Below are 23,377 nucleotides of genomic sequence, written 5' to 3'. Positions count from 1 at the left end.
GATTGGAAGACTCAATATTGTCAGTTCTCCTCAAGTTGATCTAGAGATTTAAAGTACTCTCAATCAAAATCCCAGCAGGACATCTGTGAAAATTGAAAGCTGATTTTCCAATTTATATGAAATGCAAAGGATGTAGAATATATTATAGTCCATCAAGACAATCTTGAGGAAGAAGAATAAAGTTAAAACACTTATAATACTGAATAGCAAGATTCACAATAAAGTTCCTTATGAAGACAGTTGCATTGACTCAGGACAAGACAGACTAATGGAACAGAATAAAAAATATAGAAAGAGACCAACTCATATATGGTTATAGAAAGAGACCAACTCATATATGGTCACCTAATTTCTTTCTTTTCTTTTCTTTCTGATTTTCTTTCTGATTTTATTTATTCATTTCTTTCTTTCTGATTTTATTTATTCATTCATGAGAGACACAGAGAGAGAGAGAGAGAGGCAGAGGGAGAAGCAGACTCCCTCAGGGAGCCTGATGTGGGACTCGATCCCAGGACCATGGGATCATGACCTGAACCAAAGGCAGATACTCAACCATTGAGCCACCCAGGTACTCCTGGTCACCTAATTTCTAAAAAAGGTACCACTGCAACTTAGAGGCAAAGGATGATGCATATTTATATGGAAAAAATGAACTTGAACTTTTATCTCACATCATATGCAAACATTATTTCTGCATGGATTATAGATCTAAATAAGAAATGTAAAACAATAGGGCAGCCCCGGTGGCGCAGCGGTTTAGCGCCGCCTGCGGCCCGGGGTGTGATCCTGGAGACCCGGTATCGAGTCCCATGCCGGGCTCCCTGCATGGGGCCTGCTTCTCTGTCTGCCTGTGTCTCTGCCTCTCTTTCACTCTCTCTGAACAAATAAATAAATAAATCTTAAAAAAAAAAAAAAAGAAATGTAAAACAATAAACTTTTAGAATAAAATTTAGGAGAAGTTTTAGGCAAAAAATTATTAATCAGGACACAAAAATTACTGACCATAAAATTTTTAAAAACTATAGGACATATTAAAAATAAGAACTTATATACTTTTGTTCATTTAAAATACATGATTAAAAGAAAAAAGATAAACCATAGAATATAATAAACAGAAGATGTTTATTATACATATATCTAATAATAGTGTTCAGAGAAAAAATACCAATTCCTGCAAATCAATAAGTAAAAGACAGTTCATAAAGTGGTTCTCTAAATGAACTAATAATATAAAAAGTGCTCTATATGTCATTCAATATCTGGGAAATGCAAATTAAAGCCATCATTATATTTTGCTGCGTATACACCAGAATGGCTAAAATTGAAATATATTGACAAGTATATGGAGCAACTGGAACTTTGATATATTGCTGGTGGGAGTGTACACTGGAGAATTGTTTGGAAGCATCTATTAAACCTAAACATTGGGGCACCTGGGTGGCTCAGTTGGTTAAGTATCTGCCTTCAGCTCAGGGATCCTGGGATCAAGCCTCATGTTGGGCTCCCTGCTTCTCCCTCTCCTGCTCCCCTTGCTTGTCCTCTCTTTGTCTCTCTGTCAAATAAATAAATAAAATATTTTCTTAAAAAAGCTAAACACTGCCTACTCCGTGGCACAGCAAGATATTTAAAGATTTATTTATTTATTTATTTATTTATTTATTTATTTATTTGAGAGAGAGAGAGAGAACATGCATGTGCAAAAAAGAGTGTGGTAGGGGGCAGAGAGAGAGAATCTTAAGCAGAATCCCCACTGAGTGGGGAGCCTAATGCAGGGTTCAGTCTCACCACCCTGAAATCATGACCTGAACCCAAATCAAGAGTTGGATGTCTGAATGAGCCAGCCAGGTGCCCTGGCATAGCAAGATATTTATTCAAGAGAAATGAGTGCATGTATCCATCAAAAGACATGTGCAAGAAAGTTCATAGCAGCTTTATTTATAATAGCCCCAAACTGGAATCAGTTCAAACATCCATAAACAGGAGAATGGATTAATCAATTGTGGTTTATTCATACAAGGGAATACTTCTCAGGAACAAAAAAAGAAAGCAAACTACTGTGACAATATGGTTGATTCTCACAGACATAATGATGAGCAAAAGAAGCCAAAAATGAGTGACTACTATTTGATTCTATTCACATGAAGTTTAAGAACAGGGGAAACTATTCTATCAAGACAGAAGTCAGAATAGTGGTTACTTTCTTAGGGTGGGGTATTAACTGCAAGGAACCGAAAATAGTTGTCCAGAGTGCTAGAAATATTCTATATCTTTTTTTTTTTTTTTGTAAGACAGAGAGAATGCATGTGCCTGAGCAGGGCTGGGGGTGGGTGCAGAGGGAGAAGGAGAGAGAATTTCAAGCAGGCTCCACACCCAGCATGGAACCTCATGTAGGGCTTGATCTCTCAATCCTGACTGAGATCATGACCTGATCCAAAATCCAGAGTCGGATGCTTAACTAAGCCATCCAAATGCCCCAGAAACATTTTATACCTTGATCTGAGTGTTTATTACACAGTTGTTTTACATATACATTTATTGAGCTGAACTCCTGAGATTTGATATTTTTAGTAAATGATGCAGGATCAGTCATATATCCATACAGAATAAAATCAGCCTGGCTTTCTACCTTACTTCCCTGAAACTATGGAAGATATTTATAACAAATCAGAATCATCTTAAAGTCCCAACAACAAGGGAATATTTAAAGTATACAGAGGGTTACCTGACTGGCTCAGTTGGTTAAACACAGACTCTTGATTTAAGCTCAGGTCATGATCTCAGGATTGTGAGATCAAGCCCCACATCAGGCTCTGCTGGGCATGGAACCTGCTTAAGATTCTCTCTCTTCCTCTTTCTTCCCTCTTTCTTCCCTGCCTCTCTCACTCTCAAAAAAATAAAATACATATGACACATCCTTAGAAAGTTAGGAATATGATGTGGCATTAAAAGTGTTTTAAAGTGTTTACTACAATGTGGAAAACACCTATAACATGGGTAAAAAAAGGCAGACCATAAAAATCCTGTATAAAGAGTTATCAAAACTATGTAAAGATATATACAGAGAAAAGTCTGGAAGGAAGTCACACTGGTGTTTTTTTTAAATTATTTTTTTGTTGGAGTTCAATTACACTGAAGTGTTAATAGTGGTTATTTGTTGTCTTTGGATGGCAATAATGGGAAGACTTTTTTCTATTTTTTATTTTTTTGTAGCTTGCAAAATTTCAAGACTGACACTGATGATAATGACAGAACAATCTTTTAAAAAATATCTTTTTCCTTCCAAAATCAAAACTCTGGGGACACCTGGATGGCTCAGTGGTTGGGTGGCTGCTTTTGGTTCAGGTTGTGATCCCCAGATCCGAGATCGAGTCCCACATCGGGCTTCTGTGAGAAGCCTGCTTCTCCTTCTGTCTGCATCTCTGCCTCTTTCTCTCTCTCTCTCTCACCCTCTCCCTCTCGTCTCTCATGAATAAATAAATTTAAAAAAAAAACAAAAAACCCCAAATCAAAATTCTGCCTTCAAGTTTCTCTGTCAAAGACTGCTTTATCAGTCTTTCAAGGTTTTCTGCTTTCTGTTCTCATCACAAAATGTGTTCACTACTTCCTGTGGCTGGCTACACTAAGGCTTCTCAGCTCCACTTGCTTATCTTGTCCCACTCTAATTCCCAGTTAAGACAGAAGGGCTTTGGGCTGGATACTCTATTGTCAAGTTAATAAAGGATGCCCAAGGAAGAGAGGCTGTGAACTCTCCCTTGTTGCCCAACAAAATGTGTAGGTAGAGTTTAAAGTTTTAGTTCCCAGGCAAATACAAATTTTCATGCACCTAGTAGGTAAGCATTTGTTCTACAGTGGTAGTGAGAAATGTTTTATTTCTAGAAGGGGCACTTGCAGCCCAAAGGGAAAACCTCTCCCTCCACTTCATAGGACCACAGTGCTGCAGAGTCACGTTGCAGCATGTATACAGAGATGGGAGAAGTTATGGCCACTTAAACTGTAGATTCTCAGACTCTGCTCAGACTTACTGGAGCAAATCTCTGGGAGGAGGGTCCTGGGCTTTGCCTCTTAATGTCTGTGAGGTGATTCCCCACACCCTCCTTCATTTTAAAACATTATTTGATACTTACATATATATATGTATATATATAATATTTACACATATCTTTTAATAAATAAGGTACAATAATAAAATGTACATATATGAACCTATCACCCAGCCTAAAGCTGGATCATTAACAATAATTTATTTATATTAACCTATGTGATTCTTATCTTATGCCTTCCTCCTGCCTCCCTATGAGAAGTAACATTTTACATTTTGTGTTTTCCATTCTGCTAAAATATAAAAAAAAATTAGTTTTTGTTTCTTTGGCATCTATGCCTATAAAATACGTTATTTAGTTTTGCTTGCTTTAAAAATTTTTTTTGGCCTCAAGAGAAAGAAATCCATTTTTTATGAGCTTTTTTATTGTGATAGAGTATATATAACAAATTTTCTCTCTTTAACAATTCTAAAATGTAAAATTCCAGGGCATTAATTACATTTGCAATGTTGTGTAACCATCACCATCATTTCCAAAACTTTTTCATCATTCCAAACAGAAACTCTGTACCCATTAAGCAATAATACCCTTCCCTCCCCTCCCCCAGTCCCTAGTAACCTGTAATCTACTTTGTGTCTATGAATTTGCCTCTCCCAGATATTTCGCAAAAATAGAATCATACGATATTTGTCTTCTAGTGTCTGGTTTCTTTCAGTTACCATAATATTTTCCAAGTTTATTCATGTTGTAGCAGGTGGCACATTTATAGATGAATAATAGTCCATTGTATATATATGCCACATTTTGTTTATTCATCTGTTGAAGGATACTTGGGTTGTTACTACCTTTTGGCTATTGTGAATAATGCTGCACTGGACATGGGTGTACAAGTATCTGTCGGAGTCCCTATTTTCAATTAGTTTGGGTATACACTTAGAAGTGGAATTGCTGGGTCATATAACAATTCTATATTTAGCTTTTTTAAAATAAAGATTATTTATTTATTATTCATGAGAGACAGAGAGAGAGAGACAAAGACAGAGGCAGAGGGAGAAGCAGGCTCCATGCGGGGGGGGACCCTGATGTGGGACTCGATCCCAGGACTGAGGTATCATGTCCTGAGCCAAAGGCAGACACTCAACCACTGAGCCATCCAGGCGTCCCTATATTTAGCTTTTTGAGGAACCATCATACTGTCTTCAGTAGAGACTATTCCATTTTACATGGTACTATGGGAGTTCCAACTTCTTCATACTCTTGCCAACATCTATTTTATATATGTTTTATTTTAATTTTTAAAAGCAATCTCTATACCCAACATGGGGCTCGAACCCAGAACTCTGAGATCAAGAGCCACATGGCCTACAGACTGAGCCAGCCAGTGCCCCTTATATATATATTTTAAATATCTATATCTATATCTATCTATCTATCTATCTATCTATCTATCTATCTATCTATCAAGTTTTTTTAGTTGTAGGCTCCTAGTAGGTGTGAGGTGGCATCCTGTGGTTTTTGACTTTGAGCACCTTTTCATGTGCTTATTGGCCATTTGTATTGTCTTTGGAAAAATGTCTATTCAGATCATTTGCTTGTGTTTTAATTGGATTGTTTGTTGTTGTTTTAGGAGTTCTTTATATATTCTGGATGTTAAGTTGTTATCAGAGATAATGATTTATAGATATTTTATCCCCTTCATAGATTGTCTTTCACTTTCTTGATACTGTCTTTTGATGCACATTAGTTTTTAATTTTGATGGATCCCAATTTATCTATTTTTGTTGTTGTTACTTGTGATTTTGGTGTTATACAGGGGAATCCATTTCCTTTTTTTTTTTTTTAAGGATTTTTTATTATTTATTTAAATACACAGAGAGGAGAGAGAGAGAGAGAGAGGCAGAGACACAGGCAGAGGGAGAAGCCGACTCCATGCAGGGAGCCTGATGTGGGACTAGATCCCGGGTCTCCAGGATCACACCCTGGGCTGAAGGTGGCGCTAAACCGCTGAGCCACCTGGGCTGCCCGTCTGTTTTTTTTTTTCTTTAAAAATAATTTATTAGTTTTGGATTACAAAGTACAGGGAAAGCACAAAGGCAGTTCCTGTGACTCCTTGGCTGTTACTTCCCGGACAAGGAACTACCTCTGTACACCAGGCTTGGCGCCCATAATCTAACACCATAACAGCTGCAGAGTATAGCGCCTGACTGTGGGTGGCAAAGTTTAAATACACCCCATTCACAATGCAGGGCTCCCCTCCATTTTCCAGATCTCTCTTGCAAACTGTGAAATGCCACTAGAACTCTCAGGAATGAACTCTTAGAGGGTTGTTTTTTTTTTTTTTTTTTTTTTTTTTTTTTAACTTTTTAGAAGAGCTTTTTTAACAGTAGTGACTAAGGCCCTGTGTTCCCAGCGTTATAAGCCCCAGGCTGCCTGGGGCATGGGGACAGCAGTCCCTGGGAGTCCTCCATATCCTAGGCGGCGATGGAGGAAGGGCAGGCCAGGCCAAGCATGAGGAATAAACAGTCCATTTTATTGGGCTCAGATCAGGAGTCCGTGGGTCTTTTTTTTTTTTTTTTTTTTTTTTTTTTTTTTAGGAGTCCATGGGTCTTGAGGACCTCCATGTATTTGTTGATTTTCTTCTCCACCTTCTTTTTGACCCATTTCCGTAGCCTCATGAACTGCTTCTTCTTCCAGTAACGGATCTTGGCCTTCTCTGTCCTCTTCTCCTCCAGGGTGGCTGTTACTGCCTGGTACTTCCAGCCGACCTTGTGAGCCAGGCACCCCAGGTAAGCAAACTTTCATGTAGGCTTCAGGTGTACCACCTTGGGGGCAGCAGGAACCATAGTCCACTTTTTCTTGTCATAGGGTGGTGGGATCCCACCAAACACCTTGAGGCAGTCCAGGGCAGCCAGGCCTCGCTTGGTCTTGTGGGGCAGCACACCTCGCACTGTTCCCCAAAAGATGCAGCTGGGTGCTTGGGAGTGGTAGGGGCCACAGGATGGGTTGGTGTTCATCTGCTTGCGGAGGAAGGGGCAGGTCCTGGTGCTCAGTGGCTGAGGCATTTCCTGGCCACCTGGTGGCCCCTGTGGCCAAACAGGTACTTCTGGGCAGGAGGGTTGTAGTTGTGTGCTGTGAGGGCATCAACATTTCTGGCAATTTCCACAGAAACAAGTACCTTCCTTCCTCATTCTCAGCTGTATAATACAGATGGTCCTGGACTAATGATACTTTGACTTAAGAATCCCCCCCCTCCCTTTTTAAAGTATAGTTGACATACATTATATTAGTTTCAGGTATATAACATGAGTCCACATTTATATGCAGTATGAAATGCTCATCATAATTGTAGTTACCATCTGTCACCATACAAAGTTATTCCAGTATTATTGAGCATATTCTCTATGCTGTACATTACATCCTCATGACTTATTAATTTTATAACTGGAAGTTTGTACCTCTCAATCCCATCACCTATTTCACCCATCTCCTCACCGCTGACTTATGACTTTTTTGACTTTATAATGGTGGGAAGCAATATGCATTCAGTAGAAACTATACTTTGAATTTTGTTTTTTTCCCAGACTAGTGATTATGCAGGATTTTCTCTTGTGATGATGGCAGCTGCAGCAAGCCACAGCTCCCAGGCAGCTACGTGATCATGACGGTAAACAATCAATACACTTAATCATTCTTTACCCACATAAGCATTTTGTTTTTTATTTTCAGTATAGTATTCAATAAATTACATGAGATATTCAGCACATTATAAAATAGACTTCGTGTGAGATAATTTTGCCCAACTATAGGCTGATGTAATTGTTCTGAGCACATTTAAGGTAGGCCAGGGTAAACTATGATGTTTGGTAAGTTAGGTGTATTAAATGAATTTTTGACTTACAATATTTTCAACTTAAGCTCATTTATTAGGATGCAGCCCCATTACAAGCTGAGGAAGATCTGTATTCCATCATACAAAGATATCACATTATTTAGCCATTCCCCTATTAAAAGTTTTTTTTGAGTGTTGTTGACACATAATGTTAATTTCAGGTGGACAACATAGTGATTCAACATCTCTATACAATATGCAGTGCTCACCACAAGCAGCTACCATGTTACCATATAACATTAGTACATTATCATTGACTATATTCTTTATGCTGTACCTTATATTCCCATGACTTATTCTTTCCATACTGGAAGTTGTATCTCATTCTCCCCCTCACTCATTTTGCCCATCTTCTCCCTCCCCAGCCATAAGTTTGTTCTCAGTATTTATAGGTCTGATTCTGCTTTTGGCTTGTCTGTAGTCTATTGATGGACATCAGTTCCACCATGAATATCCCAAAGTGATTCTTTTGTACATTCTAACTTAAGAACCGCTGACCTTTTGTTTAATGAACAAAGCAGGATTTTATTGAGTTGCTATTAAATATCAGTTGAATAGTACTTGAGATACAGAAGTGGAGATATTTGACTTAAGTGTAATGATTTTTCCCACCTGCTATTTGGATTAATTACCGGAATATATTTGGGGCACCTGGGTGGTGCAGCTGGTTGAGTGTTCAACTCTTGGTTTTGGTTCAGGTCACGATCTCAGGGTTGTGAGATTGAGCGCCATGATAGGCTCTGCAAACAGTGAAGAGTTTACTTGAGACTTTCTCTCCCTCTGCCTCTGCCCCACACCCCTTAAATAAATAAATATTAAAAAAATAATTACTGGATTATAATACAATGAGAACCACTGCCATGGAGTATGGTTTGCATCAGCCTACACGATAGCTTTAACCATTTTGTGTGATTTCTTACAAAGAGCTATCAGAGAAGATGCAATAAATACATTTTACTGATTTCACGTTGTAAAAATTTTAAGCAATAAGGAGATGTCAACATTGGGTGGGGAAAATGATTGTGAAAAGGAAATGATTTCTTTAGAGAGCCCTGTCTCAGCCAGGTTGTAGAAGCATCTATAATAGGTTTAAAATAACGCAAAGGGCAGCTTTGTTTTCAGCACTGAAAACTCTCCAGAACAAAGAGACACAGATTGATGCTTCTCCCCCCCGCCACCCCCTGCGTCCTGTACAGTGGCTGATTTCGGGAAACACTTTGGCAGCTACGTGGGTCATAGCGTGGCCAGGCTTCTTTGGGGTTTGTAAAGAAATACTAGGAGAAACTCAAGTGTGAAGCAAGAGCTCAACTCTTAACAGGGATGTTGTTTGTGGCTCTGTTACTGGAAAATGCTATGACCTTATTAACAAGGTCAAAGTTGTGTAGACACAGGAATTACAAAATCAAGAAGGGGGTGGAGTGAGATATTGGAGGCATAAAAGCATCTACAGGTGTCTCCCACAGCACTGCTCTTCCAGAGGCAGACAAACCAAAGATGAGGTGAGTTTTGCTGCTTTCCCCTTGTCCATAGATTACTTCTTCCTTCTCTGTCTACGTCGTTTACCTACAGGACAGCGCAGGTAGAGGGGAAACCAAAGAAGAGATGCAGAACAAAAACAGAAATAGGGCAAATGAGTTAAATCCTAATGAATTAAGGGGTTTCATGTGTTAAATCTTCTGCTTTTCTGCATCCATAGAATGTGACTTACTCTAAGAGGTATCTTTTTCCTCAAGGTTACAAATTTTTCATCTTTGCAGGAGATGCCTGCTAGCAGCTCTCATAGTAGGCTTTTTGGCAATCTAAATATGTTTATTAGTAGATTAAAAAAATGTGTGGGACCATTAGTAACACATTTGAGTGACCCAACTAAGGCACTGAGATTTTATCAAAACAACAAAAATTTTTTTTGAAATGTTGAAGTCACAAGACTACCAACTTAACATAACCAAGCAATCTCTGTATAGCTGGTCTCTGGTGAGTGTGGCCTGTGCATTGATGCCTGTGTCCACAGTCATGCGTCCAGGAGGCCAGTTATATTCCTGGTAAACTTTTTGGCATTTTGGGGTCTCCTGAAGGCAAAATATCGTAGAATAGTAAGAAAACCATGGTAAGTGTTTTACATTCTGTATGTTTAGAACATCTTATCATGGAAAAATTTAAAAAGTACAGAGAATAGCATAAGAAATCCCTATTTTCCATCTTCAAGCTATCCGCATTTTATTAGCAAGGGTGCATGAGGGAGGCTTCTTTTTGCAGGAGAGCTCACATATTATTAGCAATCTTTTAAAAAATATTTTGACAGAGAGAAAAGAGAGCACATGTAGGCAGAGCGGCAATCAGAGGGAGAGGGAGAAGCAGGCCCTCCACTGAGCAGAGAGCCCAGTATGGTGCTCAATCCCAGGACCCAGGGATCATGATCCGAGCCAAAGGCAGATGCTCGACCAACTGAGGCACCCAGGAGCCCCTATTATTAGTAATTTAATGTTTCCTAAACGCCACCAGAAATTGAGGGCCATGTATCTGTGTGCCTTCCTATATTGGTGGTTCCTCTCTGAAGCTAATGTAGAATTCCCAGCAGCACAGAGCATGCTGGAATTTGGGTGTACTGGGAAGCTGTACAAGGGTGTATGTGGGTGGTGGTGGTGGGCAACTTTTTGTCCTAACACTTTCATATAGCTTCTTCTCTGGCTGCCTAATGGGAGGGTGTGTGTGTGTGAAGTAGGGAGACCAATTGTGCACTCCTTGTCTTCTCTCCGCAGAGCCCTGGGAGCTGTCATTGCCCTCCTGCTCTGGGGGCAGCTTTTCGCAGAGGACACTGGCAGTGAGGCCACAAATAATACAGGTAGGTCTTCGGGTTTGGGTGGGAGCCTCACATCACTGCTGCGTCTCATTTGGACCCTATCAGATCTACATCCTCTCTTTGGGAAGAGCCAGTACCTCCTTCTTGTCATAATCTCTGGTATTTCAGGCCAGTGAAGAACACTGGGGAACCAGGCAGGAAAAAGGGGAGATGGCCTTCCCTTTGGCTTCCATTTGAGGTGGAGGAGGGGTAGTGGTTCAGAGCAGCTTCTTCTCCACTGACTTTTCATGGGTCTCTGGGATCAGTTTTTGAATGTCAACCACCTCTTCCTGTGACTTTTTCTTTGCAGAGGTCAGCCTCCCAAAGCCCCCAGTGATCGAAAATGGCTACGTAGAGCACATGATTCGCTACCAGTGTAAGCCTTTCTACAAACTGCACACTGAAGGAGATGGTAAGCGCTGGCCAAGTGTCCCTGCACCCTCCCCCACCCCGGCCTTTGCATGATGAGTGTGGCCAGGGGTGATGGGCCATGAAGCTTACATGTTCTTCTTAGAACCAGGAGTAGTAGATTCTAGTACAGGTTTTGGCACCAGTAATTGTGGCCTTTTGGGTAAATTCACTTAGCCTAGACAAACAAAGTGTTGTGGAAGGGGTGGTGGGTTGGGGGATGGGGTAACTGGGTGATGGGCAATGAGGAGGACACTTGATGAGATGACACTGGGTGTTATACTATATGTTGGCAAATTGAATTTAAATAACAAAAAACTATAATGTTAGCACAGTCCTTGGAACACAGTAAATGTCTAATAAAATATATTAATCCAATGGAAAAAAATTCGCTTAGCCTCAGTTTTTGTCCTTTGTTAAGGGGGAGGTGATGCCATGTAGCCTACTCATCCCAGAGTGAGATCTACATTTCCAAAAACAGATGTGGTAAAGGAACTGAGGGTGGTGCCAGTGATGACGACAGGTGGCTCCGATCTAGTACTATGTTCCCTGCACTGCTCTAAGTGCATTACATTTATTTGCTCACTTTGTTCTCACAACGCCCCTCTGAAGAGATACTGTTGTTATTCTCATTTTGCCGATGAGAACGCCCCTCTGAAGAGATACTGTTGTTATTCTCATTTTGCCGATGAGGAAGCCGAGGCACGGAGAGGCTGAATGACATGTTCAAGTTCAGGGGGCTTGTAGAGGGAGAGCAAGAATCTGAACCCTGATTCTTACTCAGTACTGTGTCACCAAAGCCCCAGATCCATCCTGCTGGGCTTCACTGGCACCCCCAGCACTTAGCTTCTAGAGCAGAGCTTGTTCCTCCCTCCTCTTCTCTGCCCCTTCCTTCCATCTCTCTTTAATTCTCTTTCAACACCTTCTTTCCTCATGCTAGGTCCAGATTCAATTTCTCTTTTGACTCATTTCTTTCCTTTTGTTTCAGGAGTGTACACCTTGAACAGTGAGAAGCATTGGACAAACAAGGCAGTTGGAGAGAAACTTCCTGAATGTGAAGCAGGTAGGAAGAAGCCAGGGGCCCTGGGGAGCCAACCAAAGGTGGGTGTTGAGAGTCTACTGCGTGTGCAGGCATCTTGATCGAAACATCCTGGAGGCACATCTTTACTGACTGAGCACCCAGATGGAGGGCCAGAGAGAACCATAAATGGTCAGCCAGGCTGTTGAGTGCACATCTAGGTGATGAGTTCCCAATAAAGTTCACTAAGGATCTTGCTCCTTTGGGCCTTCGGGGTATTGGCAGAATCCGCTGTCTATAAGCCCTCCAGGGCCAGGAGGCCCTATACGTACACGTAAGCTGTCCAGGGAGCCCAGAGTCAAGTAAAGCACACTCCAGGAAGAATGCGTTGTGGGAGGACAGTGCAAAACCCAATCCACAGAGGTGTGATGCAAGCTGGAGAGGGGCTAGAACTTCTGTTTCTTGTTATTAGGAAGAGACGTTCTTTCCCTTTCCCTCCTGGACAAGAGGATTTTGCCTGCCCTCTTGTGCCATTAGTGGCGCAGAACTATTCACCTGCTTTATATTAACTGCAACATCTGAAATCGGGAGTTCCAGCCAATGCTACAACAGATCACTCCTTATTCAGAGAGAATGAATTATTATAGTTTCTCATCCTTACGGTGAATTTCCAGAATGTGGAATGTCCATTCCAGAATGTCCAGCTGTGGACATGTCTATTTGTGATAACTTATTTAAACACACATACGGTTCTTTAGTCAGCTTTTGAAAATATCAGCATTACTTGTTTTTTTTTTTTTTTTCATGAGTTAGGAAAGCAGGAAATAAAACTGTGTCTTAGTGATGTATGCAACTTTATAAAAAAAGAACCGTTTTAAACCATGGAAATGACAGGAGCAGGTGATAAAGGCAAGGCATGTCAATACTTCTAGCTGTGCAGAAATTACGACAGTTTAGACAGTAGCAACTGCCAACACTGTCCCTCTCTTTCCCACACTGGAGACTCACATTTCTGCTCCTGACCTTTTCTTGACAGTATGTGGAAAGCCCAAGAACCCAGTGGATCAGGTGCAGAGGATCATGGGTGGATCAGTGGATGCCAAAGGCAGCTTTCCCTGGCAGGCTAAGATGGTCTCCCACCATAATCTCACCTCAGGGGCCACACTGATCAATGAACAATGGCTGCTGACTACAGCTAAAAATCTCTTCCTGGGCCATAAGGATGATGCAAAAGCAAACGACATTGCCCCTACTTTAAAACTCTATGTGGGGAAAAATCAGCTTGTGGAGGTTGAAAAGGTGGTCCTACACCCTGACTACTCCAAGGTAGATATCGGGCTCATCAAACTCAAACAGAAGGTGCCCATTGATGAGAGAGTAATGCCCATCTGTCTACCTTCAAAAGATTATGCAGAAGTGGGGCGTATAGGCTACGTGTCTGGCTGGGGACGAAATTCCAACTTCAATTTTACTGAGCTACTGAAGTATGTCATGCTGCCTGTGGCTGATCAAGACAAGTGTGTGCAGCACTACGAAGGCAGCACGGTGCCTGAAAAGAAGTCACCGAAGAGCCCTGTCGGGGTACAGCCCATTCTGAATGAGCACACCTTCTGTGCCGGCATGTCCAAGTTTCAGGAAGACACTTGTTACGGTGACGCTGGCAGTGCCTTTGCTGTTCACGACCAGGACGAAGACACCTGGTATGCGGCCGGGATCCTGAGCTTTGATAAGAGCTGTACTGTGGCCGAGTACGGGGTGTACGTGAAGGTGCCCTCCGTTCTGGCCTGGGTGCAGGAAACCATCGCTGGCAACTAATGCTGACAGGCTGGCAGCCTCTGCCTAAGAGCAAGACTTCACTCTGGGAGGAAAAACTGCATGGGAGTGGAGGGGGTAGAACACGGTGTGAAGCATGCTGAGTCGATCAATAAAGGGCTTTCTTGAGTCATTTCTGTGCTGTTTTTAGCCTCCGGCCGTGTTTATTGTCTCATGTGTGGTACAGCAACAGCTTAGTGGGAGAGCGGTGTATACTGGGAGTGTGGCAGAAAGCACCCCACGCTAACTGGAAATCCCTGAGGGGACATGAAACCGTCCCATGCTGGGGTCGTACTCGGTGACCGAGTTCTACCAAATGGCAGGCCTCAGAAAAGTCACCATTTCCCTTGCTTCACACAAGGAAACAGACTTGGAGAAGTGATTTGCTAGAGGCCACAGCACCGTGAGGCAGCGTGACTGGGTTGACTGCGAGCCCGGGCCTGTCCGAGCGTGACCCCCAGCTCTCTGCACGGCCTCCCCTTGCTCTCTGCACTGAGTGAGGGGGCATGCAGACGGAGGGGGAAGATGCCAGCTCAGCACGGGACAAAAACAGGGGTTCTGACGTGGGCAGCATTGTAGCATTTGTGCTCCAGCACACCGGCACTTAGAAGACAGATGAGATAGGGTAAAGGCAGCATTCTGGACTTGCTGGGCCAGACTGTAGCATCTGCCAAGTGTCTTCAGTTCCCTGCCATTAGTGTCCAGTTTCCTTCCCGAGGGGCTTGAGCCGGATCATCTCCAACATCCCTACCAACATTCTGGAACCTGGTGAAGAGTTACAGGTCCCTTCCTCAATAGGGTGTGCTTTCCCCGGGTGGAAGAAACCTGTCCCTTACCGGGAGCCAAATGCAAGCCATCTGAGTCTTCCCCTTCACAAAGACAGGGTATTGCTCTTAAGGGTCTCCCAGAACAGTTTCAGAACCCTTGTCAACAGGAAGCTCTTCTTCTAACTTCTTCCACTCTTTCTGGCTATTCAAGCCTTTAGAACACTGATGTTTCATCAAGGTACCTCTTTGTCAGATGTAAAGATGGCCTCTCCAGCTCACTGGTACAAAATGCCCTATGTCTGTGTTCTTGCACCGGGTCTGCCCTGCATGGTGAGGCTGTCCTTGTACCCACTCTCCAGAGCCATCCATGCTTTTCACAGGTCAGAACTAGCGGGCCAATGGAGATCTTACACCTGTGCTCTAACACCTGGGAAAGAGCGAATAGCCAGAAACTGACATATACTAGACACGTACATGGATGCCTCTCAGAATACAGTTAGGCCCTTTTCTTCTGGTACAGTCTTTAGCACTAAATTTTCTTTTTTTAAAAAGATATTATTTATTTATTAATGAGAGACACAGAGTCAGAGATAGAGGCAGAGGGAGAAGCAGGCTCCATGCAGGGAGCCTGATGTGGGTCTTGATCCTGGGTCTTCAGGATCACGACCTGAGCTGAGAGCAGGTGCTCAACCACTGAGCTACTCAGATGCCCCCCACACTAAATTTTCTTGAAGAAAAAAAAATCACTTTTTTTTTTTTTTTTAAGATTTTATTTATTTATTCATGAGAGACACAGAGAGAGGCAGAGACACAGGCAGAGGGAGAAGCAGGCTCCATGCAAGAAACCAATGCAGGACTTGATCCCGTGACTCCAGGATCATGCCCTGGGCCAAAGGCAAGCGCTAAACCGCTGAGCCACCCAGGGATCCCCTCACTGTACTTTTCTTGAAGAATTATCTGCTTGCATTAAGTGGCTTCTGGCCACTGTTCAGGAGGAAAGTACTAAGAGGAAGCCTTTGGCATTTCTTCCATTCACTCATCTTCTCTGGCTTCCTCCACAGCAGCACCTCCTGGCCTCCTGGTCTTGAGGGACATGGAACTGCACATAGCTCTCAGGGCGGTTCTGCGGTCTCCCCTCTTGGTGCCCTCCCCTAACATGCACATAGAAACCTCCTACTGTCCTCCCAGGTGCAGGCACTGTGTCCTCTATGAAGCCCTTTCCCGCTTAGGAACCATCTGTGTTTATGGAGCACCTAGCCCAGGGCAGGGCATTCAGTACGCACTCAGTCGGCACTTGTGGAATGGAAAGCAACCGAGAGAGGAACAAAAACACAAATCAGGACTTCAGAGAAACACTCCCCAGAGACCTCGGGGGGAGCGGAGATAGGAGAATTTTATGCACACCAGTCCTGAGTTTTTGCTGGGATCTGCGCACTTAGCCCATGTCTGATGCTGTGTGATTTAGGATCTGATAGAAAGTCCAACACACAGTGACATGACAGGCCATGAAAGTATTTTATTCTTTCACAGGGGTCTGGGGGGAAAACAGGTCTGGAGTTCAGTCAGTAGCTCAATTACATCATCAGGGATCCAGGTTCTTACTGTTGTTCTCACACAGACTTTTCATCCCAGTGCTGGTCCTCCCGGTCCTAGGATGGCTGTTGTAGTCCCATGAATCAGGATAACCAGAGCAGCAAGAGGTGGTGGAGGAAGGGTTTGGTTCTGCCCTCTTCCTGGAGTGGCTCTCTCCTTTCATCGGTGAAGAACACAAAGGCCCCCAGCAGCCTTCCTTCTGGTCACCTTTTCCTGCAGACCAGGCTTGCAAAGGAAGCCACCTGGTCAAGGGGGAATGCACTTGCAGTGACAGTGCTGGCCTGCATGGAACTGGGCTTCTGTTGGCTCTGCGGCCAGCAGCTGCCAAGCAGGTGGATGCTGCCTGGGGCCCACTGCCCTCCAGCTCTGAATCTATTCTCTTGTTCTAGAAGACCAGGATCCATAGGCTCTGTGGGGTTTTGAGAGAAGCAATGACTTGCCCGAGTGGTGGCAGGTTATGCCAGGGATGCTGGAAGAACAATTCTTCATAAAGTTATTAAAAGAGGCAAATACCATAGAGATAATATTTCTTTCTAACAACTCTGACATCTCTTTCCAGTATTGAGTCCTTGGAGTAAAATTCTCTGCCTCAGAGAGAGGCAGAACTCTGACTTCTGGGAAAAACCTGCTTCTACTTACGACAGGTAGTTAATTTTTTGTTTAGCTCAAATTGGGTGCTGGATGATAAAGGTTCCAGGTCTTATTTCTTGGGTAATTTAATAACATAAAAACTAGTAAAATGAGCAAACCAGGATAGTTATAAAAGTCTAAGCCAGAAAGCTTCCAAAATAAAACAAATTTGTCCACTCTCAGTAGAGAATCATTTTTCCAAAAGACCCCAGCTACCAGGGACTGGAGATGGGAGAGTATGAGATAAATCTGAGTGGGTGAGGGTAAGGGTGTGCGCGTACATCTAGGGTATAAAATAAGTATTTCTGTTCTTATGGGAACTGATTTTCTATTTTACTTATGTATCAAATAAACACAGTTAAACTGTACTAGCCAATGGTTAGAAGGATTCTGTTATTATCTTAGGGAATAAAGAGAAGAACGATATAAATCATGCTGGGAAAATTGACCACAGCTGTCTTGACTGCTCTGAGGTCTGCAAGGAGTAGACACTTAAGCATCCCTGCTCATCATGGCATCAAGCAAGGTCTTCTACTTGGGGGTGGAGTTTTTTCTATCCAAGTTGGACCTCTTCTCTGCTGGGATGCTGAACACACTTTGGAAGGACTCCAGGAAAACAGCAGAGCTAGATTCAGGTACTGCTTCAAGATGTGCCTTTTTCTTCAATTTTGAGTAGTGAATGTGCTAAATGTCTTGATAGAGAAGGTCATATTTGGGAATATTCTTGGGATCAATAGGACTTTGGACAATAAGTTTTCCCCTCATTGCTCCTCGATAGATTACTTCAATCAAATCTATGAAGTCCTGCTTGGTTTTGAAACTTCCCACAAACTTAGTGTGATCTGGAGACCTAGAGAGCACAGAAGAAAACAATGCTGCTCAGAACTTTTGGTGATTACTCACTGCAGACCTCCGGGATAAACAAAATGAATCGCAGCTCTGTTACTTTCTTCTTGTTGGGGAGACTTAAGACATAAAGCCTGATGCTGATTTCTCTGTTTGCAATTACTGGGCCCATCTGATACAGGACTAACACTAGTGCTGTCGGCCACTGGGGTGGCACGTGAGCCCTATCATGTGAAGAGCCTCCACTTCACAATCTATTTTAATCACTTCTTAGCTCCTTATCCAGTAGAATTCCCTGGATGCTTGCGTGGGCATAGTCTGTGGCTGCTGCTGTTGGCTATACCGTGTAAAGCCCATTAACTGGTCGTCCTCTTGGTAGTTCCCCTCACTTAAATTTTTGAGTGGTGGGTATGAAATATTATTTTTAATTTTTTTTATTATTTCTAACTTTAAGTATGTTAATTGTAGAAATTTTTCAGAAAAAAAAAATTACCAGTGAGGTCAGAGACTGCATTTTGGTACATGTCCTTCCAATCTGTGTCTGTCTCTATATGCAGATGCATTTCTTTTTTCAAAATCAGGGGAATTATATCATGCAAACCATTTTGTAATATGCTTTTCCAACTAACATATAACCTATTTCTTTCAAAGTCATTAAACTTGTATCTACAACATTATATGAAATTGATATCTAGTATTCCTCTGTGGACTTCTATGTTCTTTCTATGTATTTGCTAAATAATGGTGGGATGAATATTCATACAGCCAATTTTGCCCACTTTCATGATTATTTTCCTTCAGAGAAATTCCTGGAAATGCAATTACTGGGTTAAAAATTTTAATTTTTTAAAAAAAGATTTTATTCATTTATTCATGAGAGACACAGAGAGAGAGAGGCAGAGACATAGAGATCAGGCAGACGGAGAAGCAAGCTCCACGCAGGGAGCCTGACTCAGGACTCGATCCCGGGTCTCCAGGATCATGCCCTGGGCCAAAGATGGCGCTAAACTGCTGAGCCACTTGGGCTGCCCTAATTTTTTTTTTAAGAGAGTACAAGAGTGGGGGAGGGGCTGAGGGAAAGGGTCAACCAGATTTGGTGCTGAGCACGGAGCCTGACAGAGGGCTCAATCCCACAACCCCGAGACCATGACCTGAGCCAAAATCAAAGGTCGGATGTCTCAATCAAAAGAGCCACCCTCCCCCCCAAAAAAAGCCACCCAGGTGCCCCCAAAATTTTACTTATTTTTCAGGTGGTAAATAGTGTCATAAATCACCTTTTAAAAAGACTGCACCAAAATAATACCTATATCAACTATATCCTAGGAAAATAAATAGCTTTAAAATATTAAAACAGGTAATATTTAATTTTCAAAAAGATAATAACAAAACATGTACACAGATCTAGACAATTGGACCTCACCCACAGTAAGAAACAGTAAGGACTATGGACACACTGAAAATACATGTTAAGTATTAGGATGCTGACTGGATGCAGTGGAGAGTGTTATAGATTTTACGGTGCTTATTCTTGACAGAATTGTCTGAAGAATGACTTTAAAACTTTCTGAGTGGCAGAAGACAGGATAGTTGGCCAGAAAGAAGCATGTCTTCATTTCCTGGAACACTTCTTTTACAAATGCAGTCAACCAGTCCCAAAAGTTTAAGTACAGTGACATATCTGGTTTTAAATGAAATTCCTGGAAACTTTTTAAAAAGCTGTTCTGTATTTTCTACACTGAAGGATGGTTAGTGCTCCGCAAACTGCACAGTTCTTTCATCCTTTAGTAGGAAGTTAACACTGGCCATTCCTACTAGAAATACTCTTTTTTGCACCAAAGTTTCACCTAACAAATGAGTAGGCCAGTGGAGGAAACAGAACCAATATAAAGCTCATGAAGCCACCATCCCAGGCAGGGAGGTGAGTTACTGGAACTACTTGGGTAAAAGAAACTCCCACTGTTATAATAACTTCAAGTCAATCTAACTTACCCATAATCCACTTTCATATGCTGCCCATTGAAGAAAAACACAGTAGATGGAATATAACTGATGTCAAAATAGTGTGTGTAAACAGGAGTTTGGTCCACATCTACCAGATATATAGCAGCCATTTTACTCAGGTCAGGAGAAGTTTTAGAAAGCTGCAAATAGAGAGAGATATGTAGGTCACAATACAAGAGGCAGCTAAGGTTTCTTCTGTGAAACGTTTTGCTGGAATATTGTTTGAAAACAATTTCTGGGGCAAGAATCTCTCCTGACTTTCATGTTAGACACAGTATAACCTTACCATTCAGAGTCTGAGTCTCTGTTGGTAGATTTGTGAGAGGGCCCTGGGTAAACTGTGTAAATACATTTCTCCCTTTTTAAGAAAAATCTGGTTTGGGTTGTAAAAAGTTTTTATAAGTATTTTGTGGATTTATAAAATCCATGTTATTTTATTTTTAAGATTTTATTTATTTATTCATGAGAGACACACATAGAGAGAGAGGCAGAGACACAGGCAGAGGGAGAAGCAGGCTCCACGCAGGGATCCTGATGTGGGACTCGATCCCGGGTCTCCAGGATCACACCCTGGGCTGAAGGCGGCGCTAAACCGCTGAGCCACCCAGGCTGCCCATAAAATCCATGTTCACTTATACAAAAACAACTCAGAAGTATGTACCGTACACTAAAATTCCCTCAAATCTCTTTCTTTCCAATCCCCCATAAATAATAATAATAAAAATAGTGAAGACTTGCATGGCAGTTATTATGTGCTGAGCGTCCTAAGTGCTTTGCATGTGTTAACTCATTTAATCGTTACAACATTCCTATGTGGTTATTATAGTCCCCATTTCTTAGATGAAGAAACTGAGGTAATCTGTCTCCAGTCACAGAGCTAGTAAGCAGTACAGCTAGGACTTGAACTTGGTAACCTGGCTTCAGTCTATACTCTCGGCTCTGTGATATTCCCTCCCCTCTACAGCTGAGGGCATAAACCTCTGGCCCTTTCCCCCTCAGGTTAACACAATGCATACTCATTTTTAATCACAGTAATTAAGATTATTATCTTAAAAATTGAAAAAAATTAAATAGTAATAAAGATTCTTATACTGGATCCACATTGTGGGTGGTGGCAATAGAAATGGTGGGAAGAAGTCTTAGTTCTGGAGTAAGTCCCTAATAAACAGATGAGAATATACCCATTCTGTCTCAGGCCCCCTCTCTACTCATTAGAGTAGGAAAATATGTTAGAAGTCAGAGATTATCATCAGGCACACACTGGGGGCAATACACTAGGAAAGCTTATCTGCAGGCAGAGAAAACGAAGTTCATACCCCAGCTCTGCAGGTAAGTTGTTCTGTCCTGTGGGTAGGCACCTGACCTCCCTGGCATTCATCCATCTACCGTGGGAACAGTAATTATCCTACTATTGTGAGCAGCGAGCAAGATAAGGTTCACAGATGCTTATTAATAGGATTTCTGGTCCTCCACTGCCTTGTTGGTGAAACTGAACTTGGATGGCTGCTGGTGGGGAAGGACATCTCGGACAGACTTAGCACAGTCGCAGATTTGGGGGCTCAGCTCAGGGCAGGCACACGATTCACTCCTGGTGAAAGTGTGCCAACTAATGAAAAGCTGTATCCTTGGGCCCGGCCACTCCCTTCCATGCACTCTGTTTTTTTTTTTTTTTTTTCCCATGCACTCTGTTGATGGTGAAGTAAGAATATATGGATTTTTAATAAAAACCATTTATTGAAAAAATTCACTTACTATATCATCTAGCTGCAGACAGACAGGATCCTCATCTCTCCCAAACCTGAGGACCAACACCTTCTCTGCCGTACTTTTTATTGCTTGGTCTACTTCTTTTTTGCTATTTAGCTTGGGCAACAGGAAGCTCATCTTGAAATAATCCAAATATTAATCCTCGCTGTCAGTCCTGAAATAGTCGCAATATTTAAAGACAGATTAAGCGCATGAGTTCTAATTTTAAGAAAATTTAATTTTTGCAATGCGTAATATACGTACATTCTATCCCCAGAGGAACAAGTGGTTTCATACACAGTATCAAAAAAGGAAAAGGAAAACACTAAATGTGCAAACTGGTGGCAAGTCCACCTGCTTAAAAAGAAACAAGATAGGTAGACGGTGAAAAATCGCCCTTGCCTGTCTGCCCTCAACTAGCCCCATTTGCACTGTATCTTCCAGTTTTGTTATGCATCTACAGGAAAGTACAAATATGGATTTCTACGATTTTTCCCTCTTTTACTCCTATTCTGCCAGTGTTCCAGCAGGAAAAAGGTGACATTCTCAAATTTGGTAATTTGAAGAGACCTTCATTAGGCAGGGTGCAGTGGTGTACTCCGCTAGCAAGAGCAGGGTACTGTTCCCACCCCTAAGCCTGAAGGAGCCATGGGAGAGAGTAGTGTGCAGGAGTGTGTGGTGGGGGCTGCTGGGTGCAGAAGGCTATTGTACGGAAGGTCAGCCTGCAGTGAAGGGGTGCAGCCCCTCCTCTCTCCCGCTCATCTCCTGCAAATGCCTCCACTGGCTGACTCAAACTGGAACCAGAGGGCAGGGGACATGCAGAAGGCGCCCAGTCTCCTGGTTCCAGAGTAGTCTAGAGGAGGAGGAAGAGGGGATCTGGAGAGGCAAATGATGGATGTCCAGCACACATACTTTACCCAGTCTTCTGCACTTTGTAGTTTTTTTACCTAACATGTAAAGATCTTCCCATATCCCTACTTACACTGCCACAGCAACACACTATTTCATGCATGTGTCAAAGTTTTATTTAAAAACAAATCTTTTAAAAAACATTTCATTTATTTATTTGAGAGTAAGAGAGCATGAGCAGGGGAAGGGGCAGAGGGAGAGGGAAGAGATTTCCCCGATGAGCAGGGAACACAACACGGGGTTTGATCCCAGGACCCTGGGGTCATGACCTGAGCTGAAGGCAGATGCTTAACTGACTGAGCCCCCAGGCTCCCCATTATGCATGTACCATACTTTTTAAACAGTCTTTTAGTGATGGAGTATTATCATGAGTCCTGGCTTAAAGATTGTTGGTGTATACCTTACGAGATGCACCTCACCACACGGCAAACAGATCAATTAAGGGTGTGACAGCCACACACACAAAATAAGTCATAAGATACTGAGATAGGAGAGAACTAATCCAATGCCCTCATTTTATAACTTTCTTTTTAAACTTTAATTGAATATTTATTCTTTGATTTTTAATCCTTTTTAAAGTTTATATTCAATTTGCTAACATATAGTATAACACCCAGTGCTCATCACACCATGTGCCCTCCTTAATGCCCATCATCCAGTTACCCCATCCCCCCATCCACCTCTCCAACCCCTTCATTTTAGACTTGTTTGCTTATATTACAGTTTTGGTTCTAGCTACAACAAGGACTAGAATCCAAGTCACCAGATTTCTAGTGCAGTGTTCCTTCTGCTATAATAGTTTCCTATTTTTATGGCTGAGAAACTCTTTGATCAAGGACCTTTATTTTTGAGTCCATCCACAAGAAACTCCATTGAGAT

The 23,377-nt window shown here is 42.2% G+C and overlaps 2 protein-coding genes and 1 pseudogene across 6 annotated transcripts in view; 1 reads left to right on the top strand and 2 right to left on the bottom strand.

The window, feature by feature from the left end:
- TXNL4B (thioredoxin like 4B) overlaps nucleotides 1-23,377 on the bottom strand; it is a 45,424-nt gene that overhangs the window by 20,414 nt on the left and 1,633 nt on the right. For 4 of the 5 annotated variants that reach the window (XR_012026569.1, XR_012026570.1, XM_072817446.1 and 1 more), the window contains exons 2-3: nucleotides 21,596-21,764; nucleotides 19,832-19,983 (exon numbers count right to left, since the gene is read on the bottom strand). Coding sequence is in view for 3 of the 5 variants with exons in the window: in XM_072817446.1 (XP_072673547.1) it covers nucleotides 19,832-19,983; nucleotides 21,596-21,727 (284 nt within the window). In the remaining 2 variants the exon portion in view is untranslated. Of the gene's footprint in view, nucleotides 1-16,269; nucleotides 17,847-19,831; nucleotides 19,984-21,595; nucleotides 21,765-23,377 lie in introns of those variants that run through there. The other variant, XM_072817454.1, reaches the window with a different exon arrangement.
- LOC140628245 (putative ribosomal protein uL13-like) lies at nucleotides 3,271-9,492 on the bottom strand (annotated as a pseudogene).
- On the top strand, nucleotides 9,351-14,139 carry LOC140628240 (haptoglobin). The gene is made up of 5 exons (XM_072817403.1): nucleotides 9,351-9,428; nucleotides 10,689-10,771; nucleotides 11,079-11,180; nucleotides 12,165-12,239; nucleotides 13,231-14,139. Exons 1-5 carry the CDS (start codon nucleotides 9,424-9,426, stop codon nucleotides 14,007-14,009), a joined length of 1,044 nt encoding a protein of 347 aa, XP_072673504.1. The 5' UTR covers nucleotides 9,351-9,423; the 3' UTR covers nucleotides 14,010-14,139.

The sequence above is a fragment of the Canis lupus genome, chromosome 3 (genome assembly GCF_048164855.1).
Source record: "Canis lupus baileyi chromosome 3, mCanLup2.hap1, whole genome shotgun sequence".
NCBI lineage: Eukaryota > Metazoa > Chordata > Mammalia > Carnivora > Canidae > Canis > Canis lupus.
This window is presented reverse-complemented; position numbering and strand designations above follow the sequence as displayed.